This window comes from Cavia porcellus, unplaced genomic scaffold (genome assembly GCF_034190915.1).
Source record: "Cavia porcellus strain 051 isolate PalLab524CR breed Dunkin Hartley unplaced genomic scaffold, mCavPor4.1 scaffold_32, whole genome shotgun sequence".
In the NCBI taxonomy this organism is placed as follows: domain Eukaryota; kingdom Metazoa; phylum Chordata; class Mammalia; order Rodentia; family Caviidae; genus Cavia; species Cavia porcellus.
The window spans coordinates 21,572,580-21,600,523 of NW_026947515.1; the positions used below are offsets into that span (position 1 = coordinate 21,572,580).

At 53.4% G+C, this 27,944-nt stretch overlaps 1 protein-coding gene across 3 annotated transcripts in view; it reads left to right on the forward strand.

The window, feature by feature from the left end:
* Positions 1 to 24,314, forward strand: part of Kcnj12 (potassium inwardly rectifying channel subfamily J member 12) — a 39,021-nt gene extending 14,707 nt beyond the window's left edge. The window contains 2 exon segments of one of the 3 annotated variants that reach the window (NM_001173037.1): positions 13,291 to 13,412; positions 19,619 to 21,420. In NM_001173037.1, coding sequence (NP_001166508.1) covers positions 19,675 to 20,976 — 1,302 coding nt within the window. In that variant the 5' untranslated portion in view covers positions 13,291 to 13,412; positions 19,619 to 19,674 and the 3' untranslated portion in view covers positions 20,977 to 21,420. 3 annotated transcript variants of the gene reach the window in all.
* Positions 24,315 to 27,944: the final 3,630 nt, after the last annotated feature.

A 27,944-nucleotide genomic window follows, 5' to 3' on the forward strand; every position in this document is an offset into this window, starting at 1 on the left:
GGACACTTGTGTCCCCTTAGTGTGGATGAGGACACTGAGGTGCAGAGAGGTTTAAGAGACCAGAAACTCCCCTGATCCAAGACTGAGTGATCTAACCTTCAGAAGGCCAACATCAGGTCCCCAGAGCACTCTGTCCCCATGTCTGGCTGCTCCCAGGTTGGCCCTGTTCACCTAGCCATTGCCACTCTGAACTCATGGCTGAGACACTGTCACCCTACATAGCCTGACCCTACACATCCTCCACAGCTCCTTGCCTTTGCTGAGGTCCTTTCTCTGCCCCATCGCCTTTCTCAGGCCCAGCGCCATCTGTGGCCCTGTCTCTACAGGCCCTGTGCTGCCCCTGGGGGCTGGGGCTGGGCAGGCCCTGTGCAGTGAGGCCCCTCAACTCACCATCCCACAGCTACTGGCCAAGCACCATTCTGTGTCAGAGGTTGACTGGTTCCACTCAGTCCTCTCAGCCCATTTAGCAGACAAGGCTACACGGCCCGGAATGCAACCCCCTGGGACTGAAGTTAGCCCTCTGCCACCCACTCCATGCTGAGCCATGGGCAAATGCCTGGCCATGGTCTGAGCCTGGGAACATCTTCCCAAGGCCACTCATTTGGGCCCGTGGTCCACAGAACATGGCTTCTCCAAGCATGCCAATGGGCTGACACCCAGGGCTGAGGGTACCACCCACTGCAGGCCACCACTGGTCACTGGTGGTGGCTTCTTCTGTACCATCCACTGAACTGAGGAGAGAGGATGTATTGGAGGAGCAGAGAAGGGGGCCAGAGTTTAATGTTTGAAGATCATGTCTCATGCCTCAGTTTCCTTGCCTGTAAAATGATAATATGTAACTTGTAAGGCTCTCATGAGGTTTAAGTGAAAGAAACCAGATATAATATTTGAGGACCATAGGCCCAGCAAATGCTCAGTAAAGCTAAGCTCTCACAGTGCGCTGTTGCTATTAATGCAAACAGATGTGGAGCCCGTGCTCTGTGCCTGCCCCATGCTGAGTGATGCGGGACTCCAGAGAGGAGTGAGGACAGAGTCTCAGCTTGAGGCGAGGGGAAGGGAGGGGAAAGGCAGTGAACACCCAGTGTGATCAGGCTGTGACACAGAGCCCCAGGCCCCACACATGCTAGGAGCACAGCTTGGGCTGAGACTGGGAGGCAGTGGCTACAGGGAGCTCAGTGTGGCCAGGAGCTAAACCATCAGAAAATGCCCAGCCTGTTTGTTTCCTTTCCAGAAACTCTCTGCAGCCTTTTTGGGGTACTGGTTATGCCAGAGGACTTTTGAGGCTGGTGGCTCAGTCATGGGCCACACCCATATTAGTGCCGGATGGGCAGCTTCTCCCTGCAGTGTCCCCCATGCCTGGCACCGGAACAGTTGGCCCTGGAATGATGACCAGTATTTCTCTATGCCAGGTGTGGCTCTAAGCTCACAGAGTCTCACGGATCGTTTTATTGCTTCATGTTACAGATGGGAAAAGGAAGGCAGAGGAGGGAAACGGCCTGCCTGGGACCTCACTGTGACTGAGCAGCAGAGGCTGTACACCGGCCCACTGTGTGGTGGGGTCAGCTGAGGGGTGGAGGGAGCCTCTCCAGTTGGTGGCCAGGGCCATTTCCAGTGTGACCTTCCCTGTCCTGCTGTGTGGCCCAGGCATAGTAGGCCCTCCCCAGTCCCTGGGTCTCTGAAGCTAGTTTTATTGTCCCTTGACTTCTCAGGTGTAGATGGGTCCCTGCAAGGCCTGGCACACAGTATTGTGATTTACTGCAGGGTAGTTTGGGGGTAGGAATCTCTCAAGGTACTAGCTGCCCCTGGCTGGGAGCTGGAATGGGGCTGGATGGCTTGAGGCCTGAACTGAGGTCTATATAAACCTGGACACTTGTTTTCCTAGGATTATATGAGAAATCCCCAGCTAACAGCAGGGAAACTGAGGCTTAGAAAGGGTCCCTGGGGTTGCATAGCCAGGGAATCACACAGCCGGTCCCTAAAGAGCTTATCACATTCTCTGCTTCTTGGTTTGCCGTGTGTATACTGATCATGGTGGCTACTGCTGGGTATGATTCTATGCACGTTCTGCTCTGGGGTCAGGTCCTTAAGTGACCCTCAGCCCTCAAAGGGGTCTTATAGATGAAGACACTGAGGCCTAAGGAGACCTTCCTAGGCAGAGGTCAGCCTTCTAGCACTTATCCTCACTGGGCTCAAGAATGGCCATTGGTTTTTGGATCCCTAGGAGTAGACAAGGTCTCCCCAGAGGCCTCTAGAACAGGGTTGATGTGGAGGGCCTGTGCTGGCCGGGTGAGGGGCTGGCTGCTTTTCTGAGAATGACAACCAGAAATTGATGCTTGATTCAGAGGCCTCCACACTTGTCACTATCCTGACAACTGGGCCCTGGAGTCCCTGAACTGGCCAAGCTGGACCTCCATGTGGCACCTGGGAGGAGCAGGTATTGTAGCAGATTCCCCGGCAGGGATAGGGGGTCAAGCAGTAAGGGGACTGACTGTTCTGGACCATTGTCACAGCCTCAGATGCCCCTGGAGCCCTGTGGGCAGGTGTTTGAGAGGTTCTGGCCCCAGTCATAATTTGGGGGTCACCAGGCCCAGATGGGAGTGCGTTGCCTTTCAAGGTCATGTGTCCACTCTGGGCGAGTCTCTGGCTCGTGGCCTCTGTTTTGTCATCTGTGAAACAGGAGTCATGATGGCGCCTCCCCTGTTGGGCTGCTCTGGGATTCACTTAGAGAGGTCAAATGCTGTGGCAGGAAAGCCACAGGCTTGGCCTCTCATAGGCTGTGTGGCCATGGTAAGTCACTTGGCCTTCCTGACCATTCGTTTCCTCATCTATCAAATGAGAGCAGCTGAATCCTCCCCAGAGGACGCAGTGAGGCAGCCCAGGTAAAGTTCCTGGAACTGGAATCAGAGTTCCTGCACCAGCTCTCCAGCAAGGAGCCCCCCAAAGGATGCAGGAAACCTCAGCTTCTCAGGCCTGAGAGCGAGAGTCGTCTTTCTAGCCACGTCCAAGTGGGGGTTGCAGCTCATGGCTGCCTGCGGGGAGCAGATCACCGCGGTTTCATCCCGAGCACTCTTGTCTGATGGAATATAAATAGCATGCAATGTTTTCGAGCATGGATAGGAAAGCGTCTGTGGGTCGGGCCGGGCCCTCCCTCCCCTCCTTCCCCTCCCTCCCTACCCTCCCTACCCAGCAAAGGGAACGAGGCCGATGAGTTGGCCCCAGGGATGCAGGGAGACAAGAGCTTGCAAATAAATCATCATGTGACCTGAGCTAATGTACTGGCCACAGGCAGAGTGTGCAATTAGTGTGTTAATTGTCCAAAGAGGGTGACTTTTGTGTGGGTGTGGCCCGGTGATCCTAGGTTTGCCGTGTGCCTGCTGTCCCGGGTTCCCATTTTGGGATCTTGATGACTCTGGTCACCTCCAGCAGTGTTGCCCCCCACCATGGGTATCCTCCTTGATGACTGTCCCTGAGTGGCCTTCCTGGGCCTCTGAAGGGACCTGGTGCTGGGGACTCAGCCAGTCTGGCTTCACGCAGACCTGAGGCCTGTGCTCTGCCTCCGATTGCCCTCAGTTGGGGCAGGGCTTAGCCAGGAGGGGTCAGGAGCTGTGTGCAGAGATGAGGGTTAAGCACCACCCCTTCCTACCTCCCTTTTCATCCAGCCTTTTTGTGTTCAGTGGTTGGCTTTTTATTTTCTTTTGAAGTAAGGCTGTCCCAGACTAACCTGCTCCTGCCCTGTTGCCAAGGTGACCAGACCATCTTCGCCACCCTGTGGCCATTGCCAGGATTGGATCAGGAAGGGACTGTGGTGCACATATATGCATGTAGCCCTGGACACAGGTGTGTGGACATGGATATGTGTGTATAAATGCTGTGCACACATGTGCACAAGGACAGACATGTAGAGATGCTTCTTCACATGTGCATAGATCCGTGTCTGTGGAGCAGAGAGAGTTCCAGCTGGGGACAGACCCAACTCTCATCTGTGTACCCACCAACACACACGGTGGGCTGCCCACGTGCTGGGGAACGGCCGCATGCACGAACATGTGTCCTGGGCCCTGAGGCTCTGCTGAGTGCCTTCCCTGGCACCAGAACTGCCTGCATGGCTCCATGGGAATGAGTGTGCCAAACCTCCCTGGATAGACTTCCACCCCTGCTACCCTACAGCACCCTGCCACCCTAGAGGTCCTTCTGGGGCCCCTGAGGAGGAGAGCTCTGCTGCACAGTCTGTGCTCAGGGGCAGATGTCTGGGCTCCCATGTCCTGACTCATGTTCAACCCACCATCATTGGTGCCATCTTTTTGTCTCAGGTCCTGTACCAGTATTTCCCAGGGTCACCTCCTGAGATAAACTTTCTGCTCTTAAATCCTTTACCCAAGGCCTGTTTCTAGGGAGAGCCTAAAAGAACGTGTCTTACCTGGGATGTTTATGCATACAGGCGTAAGTGTGTAGCTATCAAGGTGGTGAGAGCAAGGGCCTGGGTGCGGGACCTGTGCTAGGCACCTCGTGTGGATAACTACTGTGTTTCTCCAGCGGTGCTTAGGCCCACTATAAAGATGTGGAGACCCAGGTAGGAATTAACCACATAAATGCATGCCCAGGGATGGGCAGGGATAGTCAAGTGGATACAGGAGGTTCCAGGGCCCGGCCAGCATCTGTCTGCCCCTTTCTGGGTGCCAGCTTGAGAATGGAGGGAAAAGCCCACCATCTTTACATCCTGGCAGTGTTTACAATGCCCCGGGGGACTTTCCAAGATGCCCCCAGGCAGCAGCTACCCATTTCTCCAGGGATATTGGGGTCCCTGTCTGAGCTTGGAGCAGGGAGAGTCCCGGCTGGCATCTCCTAAAGTTGTTGAGAGGTGTACACAGTACAAAATATAAACTCCTTCCTTCCTGACAGACGGGGCAAGGGGGGGGGCAGGCTTTGCCTAAAGCTGTTGGTGGCTGCCCTCACCGCTCTAGGCAGGGGTCTGCAGGTCACGCGCCTGTTCCCCTGAACATACCTTGTCCTGTTAGGGCTGGGCTGAGATCAGGGCAGCAGTCCACAATCACACAGTGCTACCCGCCGTAGGACCCCATAGGCCCACCCGCTGGGGGTTCCCAAACCCTGGTCTTCATGGCATCAGCTGCCTGCCACCCAAGAACAAGCAAGCCGTGTAGTCAGGGAAGGCTTCCTGTAGGAGGTGGTGCTCAGCCAGCCTGGGCCTGACTCTGATCTCTGTGCCAGCAGCAGTTTGGCAGTAGTTCCTGGGCCTCTGTTCCTATGGTTCTGGAAGTCTTGGGTTCCTGTCCCTATTCTGCCGTGGCCCAGCTGTGTGGCCCTGGGCATGGCACTTGGCCTGTCCCAGGTGCAGGAATAGAAGTGTGTGTGTCACAGTGCTGGGCATTTCTGATGCACAGAATGTGTACAGACCAGGATATGGAGTCAGAAAAGCCTTTGAGGTGTTAAAGGTCAGAGCCATGGCTGTGGGATCAAAATGGCCCCAGGGAACTGGCTGGGTGCCCTCCAGCTTTGGGGTGCCCCAGGCTCCTGGTAGTGGGGCCACAAGAACTGCACCTCACCTACGATTAGATGAAAGAATGCCTTGCAGGCTGTTGCTGTCCATACCTTCTGGAAACTTCCTCAGCTTTACACTGTGGACCTGGGTCTCTGGCCCAGGTAGGGCTTCCAAGCCCTGGCAGCTGTGGGTTGACTTGGGAAGGGAAAGTGGCCATACCTGCAGAGGCTCCTTGGGGGATGGGGAAGGGATATGTGCTGGCCCTGCCCAGGCCTCTCAGCTGCCCTCCTGCCCCATCTCCTCAGCCCTCCCCTTTCTCTCCTCCCCTTGCTCACTTGTCTTGGCCTCAGGGACTTTGCACTTGCTACCTCTGCCTGGAAGCCTGTTTTCTGCTTCAAGCCCTGGTTCTCTCCTGGCTGGCCTTGAATTTTACCATCTTGATGTCCAGACAGCATCTCTCATGTCCTATATTTTCTTCTCAGATATCTGTCTCTATCTGTTAGGTCGCCAAGGGGCACAGCCTTCCACCTGTTCATGTCACACTGTGCACAGAGCCAATACTCAAAAAGAATATGTCTAAAGAATGAATAGGTAAATGAATGCAGGAGTGAGCAGGCTGCCCCGCTGTTCTTTGGGTGTGGCCCTGGTCTCTTACATGTCGAGGCCCAGCTTTTCCCCTTGTAGGTACACTGTGGCTGCTTTTGATATCCACTTTCTTGGGATATTTCTGTGTGCATGACCGAATCCACCTAGGACCACACAGGATCCAGACACTTTGAGCTACTTATCAAAACAGTATCTCTGAATGCGCCGTTTTGTGATTGGCATCTGTTGCTTGATGACGCTGTGGCCAGTGGGACCTGTTGGAGGCTCCAATACCAGCTGCGCTCCAAGCAGGAGGGAGCCGGTGTGGGCCTGGCTGTCTGCGTGGTCCCCTGCATCGCGGTGTGCCTAGCATGGAGCCGCCGTGGGCCATGGCGCCTCTGCTTTGCAGTGGGACCTGCACAACGCCCCGGTTTGCTGAGAGGCTGCAGAATTCCAGGCACCGCTTCTCCACTCGAGATCACAAACTGCCTGGCAACCCTTGGACTTAAAGCAGAAGCTGGGCACCCAGAGGGGTCAGCAGTTCCTCTCCTGCACGCTTCAGGGCTCTCAGAAGTTATCAGCAGCTTCTTCCAAGTGCTTTTATTGTTCATGTTGTCCATCAAAGGACAAAATTGCAATCAGTTTGAAGATCTTACTTGGTTTCTTTTTATTCTTGGCAGTATTTCATTCTATAAAACAGAATAAGTATTCTATGAGCCAAGAAGAGAAGTTTGGTTTTATAGGTAGGAAGATACTGAAGAAAGAGAAGAATGCTCCCCCCAAAATGGGATTGGTCATTTCAAAGTGACTTTTTCTTGCAAGGCAAGGACAGGAAGACAAAACAATAGAAACATAACTGACTAGTTGACATAAGACTACTTCGGGTTATGTTTTTTTGTGAAGGATGGAGGCAAAGGAAACTTCATTATTATAGTGATTGAAAGTGACCTGTTTGGGAAATTTTCTGTGACCTCCCCATTTTTCTGTTTTATTGGAAGGTCAGATAAAAACCCCTCAGTTTCAGCTTGGTGACCTGGAACTTTAGCATGAATGACTCCATTTTGATTTTTAGCTGAGTCTGTGGAGCCCAGGAGGAACTTAACCCAAAGCAATGTCCTCCTGCTGGGTGCACTGGTGCACACATGTAGTTCCATCACTTGGGAGGCTGAGGCAGGAGGATCGACATGAGTGTGAGGCCAACCTGGGCTACATAGTGAGTTCAAGGCCAGTCTGAACTACACAGTGAGACCTTGTCTCAAAAACAAACACCTCGGGGCTGGGGATTTAGCTCAGTGGCATAAGTGCCTGCCTTGCAAGCAGGCAGTTGTGAGTTCGATCCCTGGTACCGATAAAAAGGAAAAAGACCAAAAACAAAACAAAACAAAAACAAAAAACCAAACACTTCCTCCTCTAACAATGTCTTCTTGTCATATTTGCTTAACACCTTGATTGCATCCTTAAATCCAGCTGTGGCACCCACTAGGGCTGTCCCTGTCCTACATAGCTTCTGCTCTGCCCCGTCTCCTTGGACAAATATTTCTGGGGCCTAGAGACTAACTAGGTTCTGTGTATTAGTTTTCCAACCTTGGTGGGGTCAGGGCAGCTGCACCCAGGGTCACCCGCCCAACTACTGTGGGAGAAATGCCCAAGCCAGGCCTTGGGAGTGTCCCAGCTGGATCAGAGTCCCGGTTGACCCCAGTTACCCCCAGGCTTGGCCTGAAACCCTTTGCTAGCCATGCGGGAAGCTGACATTTCCCACCCAGAGACAGTGGAGTTTGAGGATGGCAGTCCTGCCCCTCCCTGTTGGGGCTCCCTGCTGTGAGCAGTTAGTGAGAGGGGGCAGTGGGCGACTGCCACCACCTGTGCAAGATGAGCAGGACCCGAGGGACCACTCATTTGACAGTGGGGCCAGAGTGCATGGTGACAGGGAAAGTCTCACAGCAAAGAGCAGGAAGTGGCTCTAGAACAGGCAGCAGCCCTTCCTGTCTTCTGGTATTGCGGGATCGAGGTCACAGTTGAGGGCATAGGAGTGGATTCCTGATTCTCAATCTCCTCCTCCACTTCCCCTCAGAATCAGGTTCCTCGTCAGGGTCCCCCAAGGCAGTCAGATCCAGACTTCATGCTTGGGGCTCTGACTTGGAGTTGGAGACTTAGAAGGAGAGTTATTAGCTTCCAGGGAAGCACGAAGGATGGAGAATTGGAATTAGGTGTTGAAGCATGTGTAGGAGGTTGAGTGAGAGTGGGGAAGAAAGGGCACTGGATAGGGGCTCTGGCGTATCACAAGTGAAGGAGTAGAAAGCAGTTTTTTCAAGTGCCTTTCCTACGATACGATACGGATAGTTATTCCAGCTAGCTGGGTGTCTTTGATCATCCCTGTCCCTTTCTGAGCTTCCATCTTGCATCTGTGTCTTCTCTATCCTGTCCTCTTTTCCGAGCAAGGCCAGGTCCAGGTCCACTGCCTTCCTCGGGCAAGTTACTGCCCAAGAGGCCCTGTAAGTGTCACTGGCTGGCTGGGTGGATGCTGAGGGTGCCTGGACAGCAGGTAGAGCCCAGCCTTCCTGGTTTGGGCCTGGCCCGGTGCTCAAATCCCCACTGTGGAGTGGCCCTAAGATGTGGTGACAACCCTCTGCAGACCACTGTCCTCCTGGACTCTGCCTTGACAAACTCAGCCTTTGCCCAGGCCAGGGTAAACCCCTGGCTTCTGCCAGGCCTCCCTAGGAATTGTCTGTTCTGGAGATAAAGCCAGACATACAAACTGAGCAGAGAAGAAACCAAGTGAAGAAAACACCCATCACAGATTTCTGCCAGTGCAGAGTGGTCAGACTATGTGTGTGCCTGAAACCCTGATCCTGTAGGGCTTCCTCCTCCATCCGTGGCAGGAACCATCCCACCCGGAACATTCTTTGATGCAGTGAGCACAAGAAAGGCACTTGCTTCCAGGGGCTCAAGAAATACTACTTGGGGAGGAGCAGCAGAGGAGGCTGCATGGAGGAGATAACCTCTGAGCTTAGAGAGTCCCGAAAGTCAGAGAAAGGCATCCCATCCTAGGCCATGGTGAGGGGCAGTTCACACTCAGCTGGATTCCCTGAGCTCTCAAGGGCCATGTGATGTTCCTGGGGAGCCTGGCCTCAGCTGTCTGCTCCTTCTTCTTGCACCCTACTTTCTTGTTGATTTACAAGGACTCTTTATATGTTGACTATATGAATCCTTTTAATAACAAATACCTACCATTAACATTTTATGAGTGATGGGTTTGGATAAGCAGCACCATAAATATCCTTATGTCGGCCATTCCTCCACCTTCTTTGATGGGTGTTCTGGTCTCTGGCTGCTTCCTGTTTCTGTAGCTCAAGTTCTCACTCTCCTGTGCACGTGCCAGATGCTCAGGAAATGCCTTGAGACTCAAATTCAGCTGAAGTTTGAACAAACAGCTGTGGGAGAAACACACTGTACTGCCTCTGCCCACGGAGGTCCCTCCCCTGGGCATTTGCTCATTTGTCCCTTCCTGGATGAGGTCCAGCCAAGGCCCTGGTGAGCTCTGAGCTCCCTCTGGAGTAAGGCAGGAGCGTCAGAAAGAACCAGGGCAGGAAGTTCCTGTGTGCTAGCTCAGACTCATGAGATGAGTATTGTTACTAGTCTTATTTTATGGTTGAGAAAAATAAAATGCAAGAAGGTTCTGTGAGTTGCCCAAGACCGCAGAGGAAGGAACAGAGATGGAATATGAGTTCAGGGCATAATGCCCCAGAGCTCTTATATTTCCAGACTCTACTATGGTCCTTGAGAAACCAGAGCTCCTGGGATTAAGTCTGAACTTGTTAATATGACATTTAAGCCTTCTCAAGCCTCAGTTTCTCTCTTTGGGCAGTGGAGGCTCTTGGCTCCCACTGGGTACTTCGTACAGTTCATGTTTTCTGTTCGTAGGTGACCGTGTGTACCCTGGCTGTCTTTTTACTTGTCCCTGTCCCAGATCTTCTAGTACGTGAGGCTGCCTGGTTGGAGCGGTACTGTGGGCCACCCACTGCCTGCCTTGGGTTTGCACACAGGAGCAGTGCGATTCAGAGACAGGGAGAGCCCTCCCCAGGCCTAGTGGTGAGGAACAGAGCTGGGGGCTGCTCCCAGGTCTGCAGAACTCCGAGGGCTTTTGTGACATTCTGGGGCAACTGAGAGTGTTGTGGTTCCTCCCTGGCCCTGTAGTCCAAACCAGGCTGAGCCGTCCTCGTTCCCTCTTTCCACCCTGAGCTCACTGAAGCTTTTCTGGCCTCCTCCCTCCAACCTCCCCCTGGGTTTCCAAGGGCTGGGACGTGGTTGCATTGTGGTTCCTGGCTTCCTTGCTATCTGCCTCGCTAGGCAGGGCATCCCATGAAGGCAGGTACCTTTTGGCTCCTCTGCAAGTCCCTAGTACCCAGCACCGAGTCTGACATTGGGCAGGCCCTCAGGAAAGACAAACTTCAGGAGAAAGGCCCAGTGAGGGACACAGACCTGCCCCAGGTTACAGCGTGGAGGGGCAGAACTCAAAACCCCATGAACCCCCATGTGCTGCCTGCTCCTGTGTCACCACAAAGTCTGGGGATGAGGCACTGCCATCCCAAGAAAGGGCAACAGGGCCTCTATCCCTTGCTGCTTCCAAGGGCCTGGGGCCAAGGACATCCTATACTCTTTCTGTCCTCCCTCTAAAGGATGTTCTCAAGATAAAAATACTACCAGAGCATTCCCTGGTGTCTGGTATAACTGTCTTCCAAAGTGGTGGGGTCAGAGCCTCTTGCCCTGGTCTCACCTCAAGGACCAGAGGCTGGGTGTTCTCCTCTCTTGGCCATGCAGTGTGGCCTGACCCTGAAGTCAGTGGTCCATCCCACCCTCCAGGTTTCAGGACTCGGGGGCCACCTGGGCATGTCCTGGCATCTCCTCATTTTGCAGCAGGGGGTTCAGAGTCTAAGGATGAGCCACAGTGAGCCAGGGTAGCCAGGTCCCCTGGAGGGCTGCTGGCAATGATGCTGCCTCCAGAGTCCTGCTGGTGCCCAGGCCTGTCTCTGACCCTGTGCCTGTGGCCTCCCATCACCGTCTTCAGTCTCCCAGGTACATCCACTGGGAGGCCAGGGAAGCTGTCATCATCACCCCCATTTTCTGGAGGAGGAAGCTGAGCCTCAGGAAGGGGAAGTGCCCTGCCCTATCCCCTGAGGTAGTTTCAATCTTGGTCTTGCTGGCAAATTTAGCACTGGGAAAATTGAGCCTTGCCCTTACTGTGGGTCATTCAGGCCTGCCTGAGTCCCTTGGTCCAGTGGAAGCACTAGACATACCCAGCCTCCCCTAGGATGGTGACCACAACCCAGGAAAGCATTTGGTGAACTTGTGAGGGTTGGCTCACACTGTGGGCTTCTCGGCCACTGGGGACTGAGAGGAAGAACCTGGACGTGGCTTCTAGAGACCTGGGTTCTTATCCATACCAGCACTCACCAACTCTGTGACCGAGGGCAAGACACTTTCATGCTCTGAGCCTCAGTTTCCTCCTGTTTAGAGTGAAGGTAATCATAGGTGAGAACAAGTTAGGGCTACATTTGTAGGTTTAGGAGAAGCACAGGGGAATAGAGAGTCAGGAATGAGGTCATGAGAGCATATGGCAGACCAAAGGCCCAACAGGAGGTGGGGAGACAACTCTTCTCACCTTTGCTTTTTCTTCTGAATCTTCTCTGGCTCCCCATTGCCAGCTCTAGGTGACCAACCTCTTTCAACCTTAATGTCAACTGTCCACTGTGTGGCATTGATCTATGATGAAGCCTTCCCAGGTCTCAGCTATCCCACCAGTTTTGAGAATGGAAGAGCTGAGAGTCAAAGAGGGGGCATGACAGTTACCCAGGGACTGATGGGGGAGGTTGGGAAGCAGGGATTGAGAATGGAAAGGCTTACTGGGTAGAGGTGACTCACCCAAAGTCATCCACCTTGTAAGGGGTAGAACTAGGATTTGAACCCATGTCTGTGTACCACTATCACCTGCCCCAGAGGCTTGTGATGTGGAGGTGACTCACTAACCATTCCCTTAATCCCAGCCAGAAAAGCCAGTGTGACAGTGTGACAAAGCAAACTCCTTGTACCTTTGGAAAGGGTAGGGCTCCGTGAACCCAGTGCCTGGGGCCACTTTCGGTGGCTGACCTCCGGAAGCTCACAGAGCCTCTTCCCACCACCTTCTTCCGTGAGCCTTACTGGAGAGGCAGGGGCCTTTGAGCCATAGGAAATTGATGCTGGGGGACTGCAGACCCAATATGGGTGTATATGTGGCCAGTGCAAATTCTTAGCCTACTGATTTTTATAATAATCAGTTTTTCCATTCATTCCTCTACTTGATCATCTATCCCACCTGCCCAAACACCCTATTCACCCACTTATTCATCTATTTACTCACTCATCTACCCACATATCCATCTATCTAAACATTCTTCTGTCTGTACATCCATCCATCCATCTTTCATCTACTTACCTGTCCATCTAGCTTTCCATCTGTCTAGGTACCCATTCCTCCACCCATCTGTCTGTCTACCTGTCAATCATCTATTCATCCATCCATCCTTTATTCACTCACCCATCTGTCCTCCAGCTCTCCATCTGTCCCTCTGTCCATTCATCTGTCTGCCCACACACGTATCCAACCAGCTGCCCCAGAGGTGGCACTGGGAGGACTTGGCAGGTGGTAGCTAGGAGAAGAGTCAGGGGCTAGAGTTCCCTTGTGACTTTAGGGAAGTGGTGGCACATGTGCCACAGCAAACAGTTTGTTACTCTAACAGTTTGAAAACTCTAAAAGATTCACTATCACCAGTCTAAGAGAATCACCACATTCTCCACTTCTCTGGAATGGGAATAGCAATAGTTTCAACCTTGTGGGGTTATGAGATTATAGGAGATGATAGAACATTTATCATGATATCCATGCAGTAGGCACTTGTAATTGTCAGCTAGAGTTTTCTCTGAGGACCCATCTTATTCTTGCTTTGTGTGGTTCTAGATAGTTGCCTTGGACAGGGCTCGAATGATGGGGCATCGGATTGAATGATGGGTGGATTGAATGATGGGGGCATCGGAGGTGTAGGCTGGAGGCTCCCTCCATGTCCCATGGGACTTTGGAGGACCAGAGCAGAAATGTGGCTCAGGAAGAAAGCTGTGAGCCCCTCTGAGGGGAGCAGAAATGTGTGCAGTAACGTGCTTTGCTCTGTTCATTTTAGGATCTGCGGGTGATTGGATCCTTCCCACCTGGGGCCTGGAAAATGGCAGCTGCTGCTAATTCAGCCCTGAGGACAGTCACTTGCCCGCTCAACACCATAACTTAGAAGACAAGGTTCAAGAGGTGAGATTAAGGTTCCTGACATGCACCTGTGCTTCTCAGTGTCCATCTGCCAGACCCTATTGGTACCTCCTCCCACCTACTCACTTGCCCTTTCTGCCCATCCCCCCACCGTCTGACTTCTCATCCCACTGTCATCCATCCAGCAGCTACATGTGCTTCATCTACCTATCATCCACCTACCCATTCACCCACCCACCTCTCCGCCCAGCCATCCATCCGCCCATCTATTCCACCCACTGACCTACCCATCCATTCATCTACTCACTAATCCATCCACCCACCCACCTCATCCATTCATTACTCATTTCCCCAACCCATTCATCTGCTGCACCATCTACCTCTCCACCCACCTAACCTATCCATCTATTTGGTCAGCCCTGTCTATCTACCCACCCACCCATCAGCCTGATTTATCTATCCATCTGCTTGACCACCCACCTATGTATATATCTGTCTCCTCATTCATGATTCCATCACCTCCTCATCCATCCCTCTATTCACTGCTTATACCTTGTCCTTTTCATTTGGGCTGGAGGCATTTCCTGGGCCTTCTCTGTGCCAGCCTCTCTGCCCTCTGAGGTCTATCAGAAATGGGGCCAGACAGATTACCTGTTATGCAAGGGTGCAAACTAAAAAGTGGCTTCTGGCCCTAGCAGAAAAACCTCAGGACTAGAGACTCCAAAAAGTCTTCATGATGAAGGAAGAGGAGGAGCAGGATGAGGGTAAAGAGGAGGAGGTAAGGAAGGAGGAGAAAGAGGAAGATGAGGAGGAAGGGGAGGAGGAGGAAGAAGAGGAGAAGAAAGAGAAAGAAGAGGAGGAGGAAGAGAAAGAAGAGGAGAGGTCAGCAAGAGCTAGAGGCCAGCAAGGTGGTCACTACTGGCCATGTGGTGCCAAGGAGGGGAGCCTGGTTTTGGAGTCTTTGTGGGGTAGAAACAGCTGGCAGTCCCAGAAGACAAAAGTCCCAGTGCAAATAGTTTGGTAGGAAGTAAACTCTGGACTGCCAGAAGGCAGTGAGGGAGTGAGACAAGGAAGAGAAAGGGACAACCAAAGGAGTGCTGTTGACTTAGCAGTGACTGCAGGGGCACTGGCATTCTGCTGCTGGGCAGCCAGGCAGAGGTCTGCCACCCATGGTCAGAATTTTGGAGTGTTTCTTCTGCTCCTGGTGGCATCAGCTGCCCTGTGCCCATGTAGAGTGTGCTCCAGGGCCTAGAGGGTGTTTCCAGGCAAGAAGATGATGGTGGCTGCTGGAATTGGGGAGGTGGGCCCTGTGGTAAGGAGGGCTCAGGGATATAAGGGCTGCCTTACCTACCCGCTTTCACAGTACATCCTGACTTATGGTGATCATTGTTGTCCTGGGCCTCATGGGCCTGCACAGAAGGCCTGTACTTCATTGCCGACTGTGGGTGGCCAAGTATGCAGTCACACCTGGATAGGCGGTTGCGCATGAGAGATCATCTTCTTCCAGAACTGTTGGCTCCCTACCAGCTCTTCATCTCCCTCCCCAACATGCTTGGCTCTCGCTAGACAGCTTCAGCCACCTTGCTGGCCTCTAGCTCTTGGATCTGGCCATACCCCACCAGGAATACCCCTCTTCACTATCCCATATTGCCGGTCTGGCTCCACTGTGGTTCTACTCTCTAGACAAGGCTTGGCATGAGAGAGAACTCTGAACACCTAGCCTGCCTGGCCCCTGATTTCTTGTGCCTAGGAGCCTTCTTGGAGCCTCATAGGCTAAGTCTCATGGATAGTGACTGGATTAGGAAAGATTCTGGGGTTATCCTAGATGCAATGGAAAGGTCTGTGATTGATTAGTGATGTCTGTCACAGGCCTGAGGTGATAGGAGGGGGAAAAGGCGGAAGAGGAGGAGAAAGAGGAGGAGGAGGAGAAGGGGGAGGAGGAGGAGAAGGGGGAGGAGGAGGGGAGGGGGAGAGGGAAGAGGAGGGAGAGGGGGAGGAGGAGGAGGAAGAGGTGCCTGTGCATGTAGGCCACCCACTGCCCTTCCCTGCATGAAGCATTTTTAAGGAATCTTCATAGATAATCAGGGTCCTATCTCTGGATGTTCCAAACCAGGGCAGGGGGCCATGGGTCAGTGCTAATGGGTGTCCCTACTTAAGCTTAAGGATGTGAGTCTGGGGATGTCTGTACATCTTGTCGCCAAATGGAAGTACAGGGTCTACAGGACTGAGACGGACATAGCACCACACCAGAGCCTGTGGTGACAGGGTGGTGTTTTGTCCCCACCCCTAGATCGGAAGGGCTGCTTTTCCAAGGTGACCACTATGAGTTTCAGTTTCCTCACTAGGAAGTAGAAATAGTACTTAGTCACAGTGTTATTATAGGGATTAAGTGAGTGAGTTTGTTAGAACTTTTACAAGAGCATCTTGGGTGGGGGGTAAGTGGTCTATACATTTTGACCACTGTGCTCGTAGTGCTGCTGGTCCAGGCAGCCAGGGATTCTGCTGGAGGTTCTGCTGATGTGCCCTTCCAGGAGCCCAGAGCCTGTCCCTCCCATCCATGCTTCTCTGGAACTGAGAATGTGGCCCCATGTCCTGTCTTGGCTCCTCCCGGATGTTACAGAAACCTGAGGTGCCCAGATCCTCAGGGACTGGGCATGGGGTGTCCTACTCCATCCGGAGGCCCCTCCCGGTGACTCTCAGGCTCCACCCTTGGGTCGGGTGGCAGCTGCGGTGTGGCGTCCTCTCTATAAGCTCCAGCCCAAGACCCAGCTGGTGCTCCCAGCACACCGGACGATGGGAGGCTGTGTTTGGAGGCATCGTGACTGGCAAGAAGCAGTTGGCAAGGCTGCAGCTCTGGGGCGACTTCACCGCTGCTGGTTGGGTCTGTCCCTACACCCCTGAGCTCTGCCTGGTGGGCTGGCTTTAGCCTGTCCAGTGTGGAATTGCTCTGTCCAGCTCAGGTAGTGCCCAGCATCCCTCCCTTCCTACTTATAGTGAGGTCTGCAAGCCCCACTGACCACCCAGGCTTCCCTAGAGTGGTCTTAACTTGTCTTGACCTGGGATAAGTCTCTCTTTCTCTTGGCTTTGGTTTTCACATCTATAAATGCAGAGCTGGCCTCCTTGCTTGCTAAGGCTTCTTGCAGCAAACAAATTCTCCAATTCCTTTTCTTATCTGATTTCACCATTTGCATCCCATTGAGCCCAGAGCCAAAGAGACCTGCACATCTCTGGCTGAGGGGACTGACCTACATTTCTTAAAGTGAGCTCTTAAGGATCGCACAGTTGTGTAACCTTGTTGCCATGCCTGTGCTGTGTGGGAGCGTCCTTGGAACACTGGGCAAGCTTGGCTTGTGGTGCTGAGTTTCTGCTTGAATCTCTTCTGGGTCTTCTTTGGGGCTCTGTGCTCATTTAACTAGTGCCCAGTGAGACTTCCCATGCCTCAGTGGTCTGTCTGTCTGTCTGACACACATACATGCATATATTGCTCATACACACGCATGTGCAATAGAGAGGCTATAGAAGGCCAAGGACTGTTGCTCTGGGCTACAACTGTGTCTCTGTCTCAGCTTCTTAGTTTCTGAGTGTTTTTGGACAAGTGAGTCTGTGCCAGGTCAGTTTCTGGCTCTGGAAAATGGAGGAGGAGGAGATGTGAACCTGACCTTGTTGATTTTCTCTGTGCGATTTTAGGAGAAACGTCAACAGAAGTAGGAGTTCCCGGGCCTGTCTGGCACTGTTTAGGTGGGTCCCAGATGTCCAGTCCTGGTGGAGATGGCAGGAACCACTGCAGCACCCTTCCTTACTGGTGGCTGGGCCACCAGGGTGTAGGAACAGGTTGCTGGGCTGAGCTGTCTGTTCCTTGATTCTGATGATTCTGTTCTCTGCAGGCTTTAAGCTGCCCAGAGCACAAGCTGGAGCAGCCATGACCCGCTGGATGACCCTCCAGGCCTCTAGGCCATGCAAACCCACCCCCTGGGATGTGGCGGCCTCTTGCCGGCGCCTGAGTGCACCGACCCTGGCCACCTGCCCCCCGATGACCCCAGAATCTGGAGCTGAACTATGTTCCCAGAACAGCCCCAAGGCTCCCCAATCCAGCCAGCTCTCTGCCTCCTGGCCCAGGCGGAAGCAGCATCCCCCATTACAGCATCGGGTCTCAGCTTCTCAGACCCATGGTGAGGTGGTCAGCTGGAGTATTGTGGGGGGACAGTGGCAGAGTGGGGACAGGTATCTCAGGGGAGCTGGATACTCCTAGAGGGAGAATTTGCACTGGGCACAAGTGGTTTGGATATCAGCTTTTTTACAGTTTTAGGCTGTGTGGCTTGGTGGGAGTGGAGGTCCTTTAACTTTGCTGAACCCTCATTCAGAGAGTAGAAGGGATGATGGTTGTGGGTTGCTAGAGGGTGATCTGAGGGAGGTGGCTGTGTCTAGCTCTTCCTGTGGTTCTTGGGCCTCTGGAGCTGGGAGTGTATGTACCTTCCAGGACAGGGCTCACAGTGCACAGATAGATCCCTCTCTACCCCAGGCATGCTTCCTGGCCTAGCCAGTCATATGGTCTCACTGTCCTCTGGTATTGGGAGCAGAGATTGGAGGTCATGTTTCCTCTAAGAGCCTGGCTCCTGAGCATTTGGCCAGATGTGCTGATTCCTGGTTTTGTCACCTACTTCTGGGGGCCTCAGGCAAATGTCTTTTAGTTGCTGTGTCTCCAGGTCTTTGTCTTCAAAATAGGGTGACTCACCCCTTCCTGGAGGTTCAGAAAGGTTTGCAGCAGCCCTGGAACCTTCTCCTGGGGAACCTCAATATCTCTACCTGTTAGTGTGGTGGCAGGTGGTCAGGGCCCTTAGACTCTGTCTGTCTCTGACCTTGTGGTATGATGGGTGAGAATTGGTGGTATGTGGTATGTGGGGTCCATATATGTCTAACTCCTCGGTGTTCTGCCCAAACAAGGAGCTCCAGCTCTGCTCTGGAGTCCAGCCTAGTCCAGCCCAGACAGGCTAACGTCCTGTTGGTGTCAGTAGCCACAAGACCAGGCAGTGTGATGACCCCTAGCTCAGCCTGGCACCACTGATCCAAGTGGAGCTTGTAGGAAATGGGGGAGGGGATATAACTGGGTGTTCTGGGCCTGAGAGCAGGGTTTGTTCTGCTGGGCTGTGATGCACTGAGGCGACTGTATGTGTGCGTGTGTGTGGAGCCGAGTTACCCCATATGCCAGTGGGTCAAGGGTAATGGTGGGAGTACCATGCTCCCATGTGCTGGGGCAGTGACCCTCTGGTCCTCATTTAGAGATGAAAGAAGTTGAGGTTGGAAAGGGCCCTGGGCTGAGACTGAGGAAACCCTAAGTGACCCTGGGTTGGCCATTCTTTACCATCACTAGTGACAGAGGTCACAGACATGGCCTGTTGGTATGTAAGAGGGCACAATACGCAAGCTATGTGGATGTCAGGAGTGTGGATTGGACCCCACTTGGTGTATCTGAAGTGAGGAGGGACCAGGCTGGTAGGTCCTATTCTGCCCTAGGGGCGAGACAGTAACAATGAGCAGAAGAGGAAAGGCCTGCTCCCGGGGATGGGGATGTCACCATGGGGTCCCTGGCCAGGTCCTAACCCACCTGTGCCAACATAGCTGTCGCTGCTGTTGTTATTCCAATGGCAGATCAGTGCCATGAGTGACTGTAGGATGGGATGGACAGTCCTTGAGCCCAGAGAGGACTCTGGGGATGGCATATTGAAGTCACAGTCTGAGGGTGGCACAGGCAGTGGGTGGCAGGAGGATTTGGAGTAGAGGGGTGTCCAGCAGGGTGAGCAAGGGAGCTCAAGGTGGTGCCAGAGGATCATGGATCCTGCCTGTGTAGGCGCTGCAGGTCTCAGAGACCCTCTGGGTTTGAACAGAGAAGGGACAGAATCTGATTTAGCCTGTGATTGCTGTAGGGATCAAGGTGGCAAGGTGCCCTCTGGACCAGGTGGACAGTAATGGGGACTCAGGCCATGAGAGTGGGAGAAGGGGTTTTGTTCTAAATATATTTTGAAAACAGAGCCTTGGGTATGAGAATTAGAGGAATTAGAGTGAATTAAGGTTTCTGATGTGAGGTGTTAGGAGGCCACTTTCCAAGATGAAAAGACATAGGGTAGAGGAAAGACATCTGGGTGAAGGATGAATGAGTGTTCCCAGGTCTGCTGGTCACTGCTGTGGGCACTGGGTGGGACAGAAGAATGCCATTTACTCTGCCCCGCAGACTCCTGTCCTCTCTGTTCCAGGAGCCTCCCTGCCCGGAGCCAGCTTGGGGCCAGGTCAGGGCCCCCTGACCCCCGGGATGACTGCTGCCAGTCGGGCCAACCCCTACAGCATCGTGTCATCAGAGGAGGACGGGCTGCACTTGGTCACCATGTCGGGTGCCAATGGCTTTGGCAATGGCAAGGTGCACACTAGGCGCCGGTGCCGCAACCGCTTCGTCAAGAAGAACGGTCAGTGCAACATCGAGTTCGCGAACATGGACGAGAAGTCGCAGCGCTACCTGGCCGACATGTTCACCACTTGCGTGGACATCCGCTGGCGCTACATGTTGCTCATCTTTTCTCTGGCCTTCCTTGCCTCCTGGCTGCTGTTTGGTGTCATTTTCTGGGTCATTGCTGTGGCCCATGGTGACCTGGAGCCGGCCGAGAATCGTGGCCGCACCCCCTGTGTGATGCAGGTCCATGGGTTCATGGCAGCCTTTCTCTTCTCCATTGAAACGCAGACCACCATCGGCTACGGGCTGCGCTGTGTGACCGAGGAGTGTCCAGTGGCTGTCTTCATGGTGGTGGCTCAGTCCATCGTGGGCTGCATCATCGACTCCTTCATGATTGGTGCCATCATGGCCAAGATGGCACGGCCCAAAAAGCGGGCGCAGACTCTGCTGTTCAGCCACAACGCCGTGGTGGCACTGCGTGATGGCAAGCTCTGCCTCATGTGGCGCGTGGGTAACCTGCGCAAGAGCCACATCGTGGAGGCCCACGTCCGGGCCCAGCTCATCAAGCCCCGGGTCACGGAGGAGGGCGAGTACATCCCGCTGGATCAGATAGACATTGATGTGGGCTTTGACAAGGGCCTGGACCGCATCTTCCTGGTGTCGCCCATCACCATCCTGCATGAGATTGATGAGGCCAGCCCACTGTTCGGCATCAGCCGACAGGACTTGGAGACAGATGACTTTGAGATCGTGGTGATCCTGGAGGGCATGGTAGAGGCCACAGCAATGACCACACAGGCCCGCAGCTCCTACCTGGCCAACGAGATCCTATGGGGCCACCGTTTTGAGCCAGTGCTCTTTGAAGAGAAGAATCAGTACAAGATCGATTACTCACACTTCCACAAGACCTACGAGGTGCCCTCCACGCCTCGCTGCAGCGCCAAGGACCTGGTGGAGAACAAGTTTCTCTTGCCCAGCGCCAACTCCTTCTGCTATGAGAACGAGCTGGCCTTCCTGAGCCGTGATGAGGAGGATGAGGTGGAAGGAGACCAAGATGGTTGCAGTCGGGATGGCCTCAGTCCCCAGCCTCGGCATGACTTTGACAGGCTGCAGGCTGGTGGCGCTGCCCTTGAGCAGAGGCCCTACAGACGAGAGTCAGAGATCTGAGCTGCTGGTGGCGAAATGCAGGGTTCACCCACCAGGGAGTGGCCCAGTGTCCTTTGGGGCCCTGGGTTTGAGCAGAGTGGGCCAGGTGGCCTGGGTTGCAGACTCAGTAGTGTTTTAGTCGTTTTATGTTCTTCGCAATAGCCTTGGAAAGTTGGTGGGAGAGTGGGTGGCCAGAGTGGGCAGCCCATGGTCTCAGAAGCCAAGGCGGCACAGGTCAGGGAAGTGGCCTCCTGGGAATCCAGCCATAGGAGCCAGGAGCTTCTGCCTGGAGAAGGAGCTGCAGCCTGCACAGTCACCCTGCGGTGGCCCACCTCTGCGGTTATAGGCTGGCAGGCTGCAGGCACCTCCATGATTTTTAACTTGGGGAGAAACACCAGATTTCAGCTTTTTCAACCTTAGCTTGGGTAAGACTGTTTACAAAAAAATAATAATAATAACATGCAATTGAAAAAAACTATTTTTAATTCATGGGGTTGTGGGGGAAGGACAATAAGAATTCCACTGGTCTGCCGCAGTGCAAGTGGCTAGATGGATGGGTATACTAGAAGGTTCCCTGAGGCTGGACTGACCTCTCCCCCATGTGTGCTAGGGTCCCCACAGTTCATCATGCTTAGGGGTGAATTAGGTTCTGTTTGTCACAGAAGAGCCAAGACCATGTTGATGATCCTAATAAAAGCTTTCAGATGCTCTTGGGGTGGGGCTGGGGAAGAAACTGGTTTGCTCTTTTTGAGTTTGATGCTGTACCTCAGAGGTGGTCTCAGGTCTCAGGGCTGGGTGGGACCTGCCCTTGAGGGTCTCCCTGCCTCCATGCCCATGTTTGGCCTCTCTCTTCACTTCTGCCAGGGTCTGCACCCTTCAGATGAGGGGCAACTAGGAACCATGGGCGGCTCCTTGGAAAGGGGGAGGGGACGCCGGGTTCCCTCAGACGGAGGAAGGGAGTCAGCTTTCCCCCTGGGCCCACAGTGGGAGTTGTGCCTTAAGAGACTTCAGGTTGTCTGACTTGAGTTGTTTCTGTTTTTATTGGACTTGCTGCACCCTTCCCAACCCTCTCCATCTGCCCTGGGAAGGTGCCAGAGACTGGGCCCCTGGCGCGTGGCCACCCCTGCCTGCCCTCTCCCCTACATACCTCAAGCAATACAGGGTAGCCCAGAGAGTCCCAGCCATTTTGGGGTCTGTTGCCAAAGGGCAGAGGAAAGAATGTGGGGACATAGAGGAGTTGTCTTCTCCCACCCCCATTATTTAGGATCATATTTATTCAAAGGTGAATTGAAAAAGTGGCCATGGAACAAAGAATTCCTGTTCAGGCTTCAGGGACCTGGGATGAGCTCCTTCCTCTTCCCTCCATGTTTTCCTGAGGACAGGGGCCACAGAGAGTCCAGGAGTGGCAATCACTTCCCTGCAAGATGCAGTGTTAGGGCCCGGAGATACCTCAGGCCTCTTGCCCTGGGACAGGCCTCACTCCAGGGGCCCTGACTGAGAAGAGGTGTGAGGCCCCTTGTCATGACCAAATTGACTCTGCCTTGTTCTTCCAGCTTGTGGGGCCAGGCCAGGGAGCAGCCCAGCCTTTCTCGGGGCTGCTGGGGAAACCTGTCTTCCCTGGTTAGCCCCTCAGGAAGGTAGCAATGGGAAAGCCTGTGTTTCCTGGCTGCCATCCCAGCCTGCTTTAACCCAAGCCCCCATGCTCAGGACAAGAAGGCACCAGGGACTTTATGGCCCAAGTTGGGAAACTGAGGCTGAGAGTGGCAAAGGGGATATACAAGGTCACACAGTGAGTGGGCAGAGAGAGTCTGGGTCCTGGGGAGGGGCTCCTGCCTCTTAGATAGTCCTCCCTGAAGGTCAGGGCCATGGGCATTTTAGACACAGGCTACCATTTCTCTGAAAACATACCTAGGACAGAGCCCAGAGACAGCTTAGCCTCTCACCCTGAGCTAGGCCACACTCCAGGCACCCTGCCCTAGCATCAGACCCAGCCTGAAATTTTGGCCTAGATGATCTAGCTCTGGACAGCAATTTCCTCTCAGGATCTGCCAGAGGGACCTCAGCTCTTCTGGGCTCCTGGCTCTGACCCCTGGCTCTAAAGTCTGATGGGCTTTTTTAGCCTTAGCCTTGGTGCTCTGGAAATCAAATTGGCATGGGGGTGCTTAGTTCTCACCCATCCAGCCTAGACTTCCAGCTGAGGGACAGGGTTGGCCCCAGTCTTGGGACTAGGTGGTGGCCTGTGCCCTGCTCTGCCCTTCCAGGCCTGCATGGGCAAGTCTTCTACTTTCTTAAGATCCAGGGGGCCCAGGTCCCTGTCACTTCAGTGGCCTGGTATATTTGCCTCTCCGGCCTGTCCTCCCATGCCCACAACCACCAGAATGACTCAACCCTTTGGAGGGGAGGCCGAGCTGCCCTTCATCTCTCGCGTTTTCAAATCCATCTGTCCTCTTTTTTTCTTTCCCTGTATTTATTTATTTATTTATTGCTTGTGCTAAAGACCAAAATAGTTCCCCGTTTAGTGCACTTGATGCGTGAGGACAGCTATGAGGAGCCTTGAGTGCATGCAGGAGTGAGGGAGACTTGACCCCTGGGGTGAGTGTGGGGAGGGGAGGGGTGTACACACACGTGTGCATATGTGTGAGTATGCACACACAACTCCCCACATAGGTGACATTGAATTGATGATGTGGATACTTGATATGTTCAGATGTATGTGTCTACACACTGGGTGCATGTGTGCATGCGTGTGTGTGTGTATGTGTGTGTGTGTGTGTATGTGTGTGCATGCGTGTGCTTATTTCCTCCTGCGGGCCTGGTTTAACACTTACCAGGTCAGGGCTGGGTTCACACTGGTCAGATTGGACACTGACCTCAGAGTTTGGTGCTGCCTAACCTGAGAGCTCCCAGTCCTCTCCCTGATCGTCCCATCAGTGCTGGTGTGAGGCATCGGAGGTGAGCGTCTGTACCTGGACCATGTGTTGGAGGCCATGGGATGTCTGTCTATGTGGACACAAGTATATGCGCGCATGTGTGTGTGTGTGTGTGTGGTCTTGGGGTATGTGTGAATGCGTCAGTGGGGCAGTGTATCTGTGCTGCTCAGAGCACGGACGGCTGTCCTCCAACCTCTGCTGGTGCTGTGCCACCCAGTCCCTGTTCACCCAAGGGGCCTGGGAGTGGGACAGAAGGAACCACCTTGGGGGGCCCCTGTGTGGGGTGTCTGCCCTGTGTGAGGTCATAGAATGTCAAATCTATTTTAAATGGTGAAATTGGAGAATTTTCATGTTATTTTCAATACATAGCGGTATCTAAAGATGTAGCGATGAGACTAGACCACATTAAATGCGTTTTGATCTCTTTGAGTGCCACTGTGTGAGATATGTGTCTGATCACCCCTGCCTGGCTGCAGTGTGTGCTAGGCATCCATTGCTTCCCAATCCCCTGTGTGCTAGCTAGGTGGCTCCTTGGGATGCATTTTCAGGGTGGGGGTGAGACATGACAGTAATGTCTTGATGAAGGATCAGAGCCCAGGAAATCTCCCTGCTCCTGGACTTGAGTTCCCAAAGATGCCACACCCCCAGGCAGCAGCTTTGTTTTCCCTGCCGTGTGTCTCACTGTCCTTCCTTTCTACAGAGAGGTACCAAGCCCCTGCCAGGTGCATGGGTGTACCTAAGGCAGCAGACTCTCCCTGGGATCCTTTAGAAATGGGCAAGGCCAGCTGCCACTGTAAAAAAGAAAGGAAAGTGGTGAGACCTCAGCTTGTCCTACTACAGCCTGGAGTGGGCAGAGGGCATACTGGTGTCACCTCTGCTCAGATAGCCCCACGAAACCAGGGCAGGCTGGCGGTGGAGGGAGAAAGGCAAACAAAGGCACATGGCACACTTTCGCTGAATTGGACTTCAGATTCTACAGTCTCCATGGCCAAGTCCTTTGGGAGAGCACCCCTTCTTTTACCTAAACTGCTTCCACAAATGAGCATCTTTCTCCTTCTGCCCCAGTGAGGGGCCCCAGGAAGGCCTCATTCTGTGGATTTAGATGGTTCCCCATGACCAGGTAAGAAGCTCTAGGTCATTCTCAGGTGATTGCTTGTTCCTTACCTTCTGCCTCCTCAGGGTTCAAATGAGCCCAACTCAGAATCTGCTTTCAGATAGGTGAAAGCACGGTAGGTAACCTCTAGTGAGGAGGGGAATCCAACCTCCCTGCCTCAATGATTTGAGTCTCGAGGTAGGGCTGAGAGACACGAGGTTGATGCTGGACATCATCTCTAGGCAGGCCTGGGGACACTGTTACCTTGCTTTAGAAAAAAAATGGTGCAGTGATTTTAGGGACTTTCCCAGAGTCATGGGAGTAGAGGGAGTTGACCAACCTTGAGTCAAGCCAGGACTTACACTTCAGACCCCTTGTGTCAGGTTGGTTCGAGCAGAGACCCCACTCTGGAGCACTTAACCCCTCGGGGCTTCTGTCTACCTGTCGGGACTCAATGCTTTGTCCATCTGGAAGTCAGTCTCCTGCCTGTGACTCCAAGGAATCAGGCATGGTGTTTCCTCGGCCCCGAGGGGCCAAGTCTGAACTGCTCATTTGCTTTCTGGCAACCTGTAGCCTCCAAAGACTCAGCCCATTCCTCTGTAGTCCACTCTCCTCCGAGCAGCAAAGTGGTCTTAAAATCAAAAGCAAGCCTATAGGCCCCTGCCTGAAACCCTCTCAGGCTTCCCGCCACACTGAAGCTAAGAGTTCACTTGTGTCCCCCACCACTTCCCTGCACCAGCCAGCTCCCTCACCCTGCTCGGCTGTCTTTCTGTCCTCCTGCATCTCATTTCTGCTCTCTGCTTCCCTTTATTTCTTTGATCTCCATCTTTCTCTCCATCCCACGACCTTTGCATGAGCTACTCAAAACTTTCCCCTTGGTCCTTAGCAAATATAACTCCTCATCCTTAAGGTCTAGGCTTCCTCTGGCCAATGGAAGGGAGCTGGCAGGGATCCTCCCTCTGAAAATGATCACAGCAAGTTACGTTTCCTTGGACCTCATGGACACTGTGAAGTCAGGGCCAGGTGGCTGTCACACAGGGCCCCTTGAACACTGTGCAGGGCTTTACCTTCCACATTTTTCCTGAGCCTGCACCACAGCATGGCTACATTACCTTCTCTGGAATGTCATTCTCTCAAGAGCAGGACATTCTGTTCTTCCTTTTTCATGGCTGTGTTCATACAGAAAAGTGAGCCCCAAATACCCAGGAGGTGTTCAGTAGTCTGCATCTGCTTCAGCAAGATGTAAAAGACTCAGGAGGTTCGAGGTTGTGTATCCTGCCCCTGGGAAGGGCCTGGGGCTTGCACAGGGTGCAGGGTGTGGGGGCAAATGTGGTGATCAGGAGCAGGGAGTGGCGGGCCATGGGAGGTCCAGGAGGCTGCCCCTGGGAGACCAGCAGCCTGAGGTGCTGAGGGGCGGCTCCCCTGAAAACACTAGCTAGGGATTAGGGGTCCACAGTCCAGGGTTTTAAAGTGCCCTGTGCCAGAGTAACATTTGAAAGGGGTAGGATGAAATAAAGCCCACAGGTTTCAAAGGAAACTCACTTTATAGAAATGCAGCTGCTGTAAAATGAATGAATACATTTGTGATCTAAGAATAGCTGCGTTTCTTCACTGACCCACTGACTGACAGCCCATCGCCCTGATCTTGGCCTCCCTCAGGGCTGAGCTCAGTGTCCCAGCAATGTTGTGGGGGAAGGAAACGCCTCTGGCTTGGTGGGTGACAGAGTCACAGACACTGCTGCTGCCACCAGTTACTTCCATCTGCGAGGGACGTGGACTCCTGGGGAGGCTGGCACCATCAGGCTGCCCCTGAGCTGTGCTGCTCAACCCTGAGTCCTTCAGACCACAGCGATGGCAGGTGGGCTCATCTCATTCTCCTTCCTCCCACCCTTCTCCTCTTCCTCTCCTTTCTCCTCTTTCCCTCCCTCCTTTCCTCTTTCTTTCTTTCTTTCTTTCTTTCTTTCTTTCTTTCTTTCTTTCTTTCTTCTTCTCTCTCCTCTCTTTCTCCCTCTACCCCTCTCCTCTCTTTCTTGGTATTGGGGATGGAAACCAGAGCCTCTGGACCGAGCTACAACCCCAGCTTTTTTCATTTTGAGACAGAGTCCACTAAGTTGCAAAGTTGCTCTGGCTGGGCTCTCACTTACTTGTAGTCCTCCTGCCATAATTTCCCACACTCTGGGATTTCTGGGATTACAGGCATATGCATGGAGGCAGAGGCAGAGTAACCTCCTCTGTTTACTTCACCAAGTGGCCCCATGGAGCACCAGGAAAGACTTGGTGATCATCAACCCAACTGCTGTGTGGAGGCAGAGACAGGAGGGAAGAACTTTCCTTTAGTGGCATTTAGGGGGGCATTTTTCCCACATGCTGCCCAGAAGTGATGCACACCATGGATGCTACAAAGCAAGGATGTGGCAGGGAGCAAGTGTGCTTGGAGAGACCCTTAGGCTCACACTGACCCCGAAGCCACCGGAAAATGCACCTAAGCCCTAAAGACTGACTCTCTGAGTGTGAGCCTGTCTCTACCTCTCCCCAACTCTTGTCCTAGCCCAGTGATCCACTTCTCTATTCCTCACTCTTTTCCTCTGTGAAATGGGACTGATGACCACATGGTAATATGTAAAGAAATGAAGAAACAGTGAAACTGCTTGTAAGGTGTCCTGCACAGAGGAACTGCCTGACTGCAAGCTCTTCTCTCAGGTGTCTGGGAGCCAAGCATGTGAGACATGGCAGCCTAGGGCTGGTGGTGGGTAAGTGTGAGGAGCAGATGCAAGACTCATGTGGCTGGCCACACAGAGCTGGTGATCAGACTGGGTCATGGGCTGGCTGGGACTGGGTTGGGGCTCAGGCTGTCTAAGGGGCCATAAACACCCGGGCTGCCTGCTGGCATGGGTGTGAGAGGCTGGGGAGATGGAGAACCAGGCTTGGCCAAAGTGATGGCTTCTCTGGATGTATTAAGATGCCAA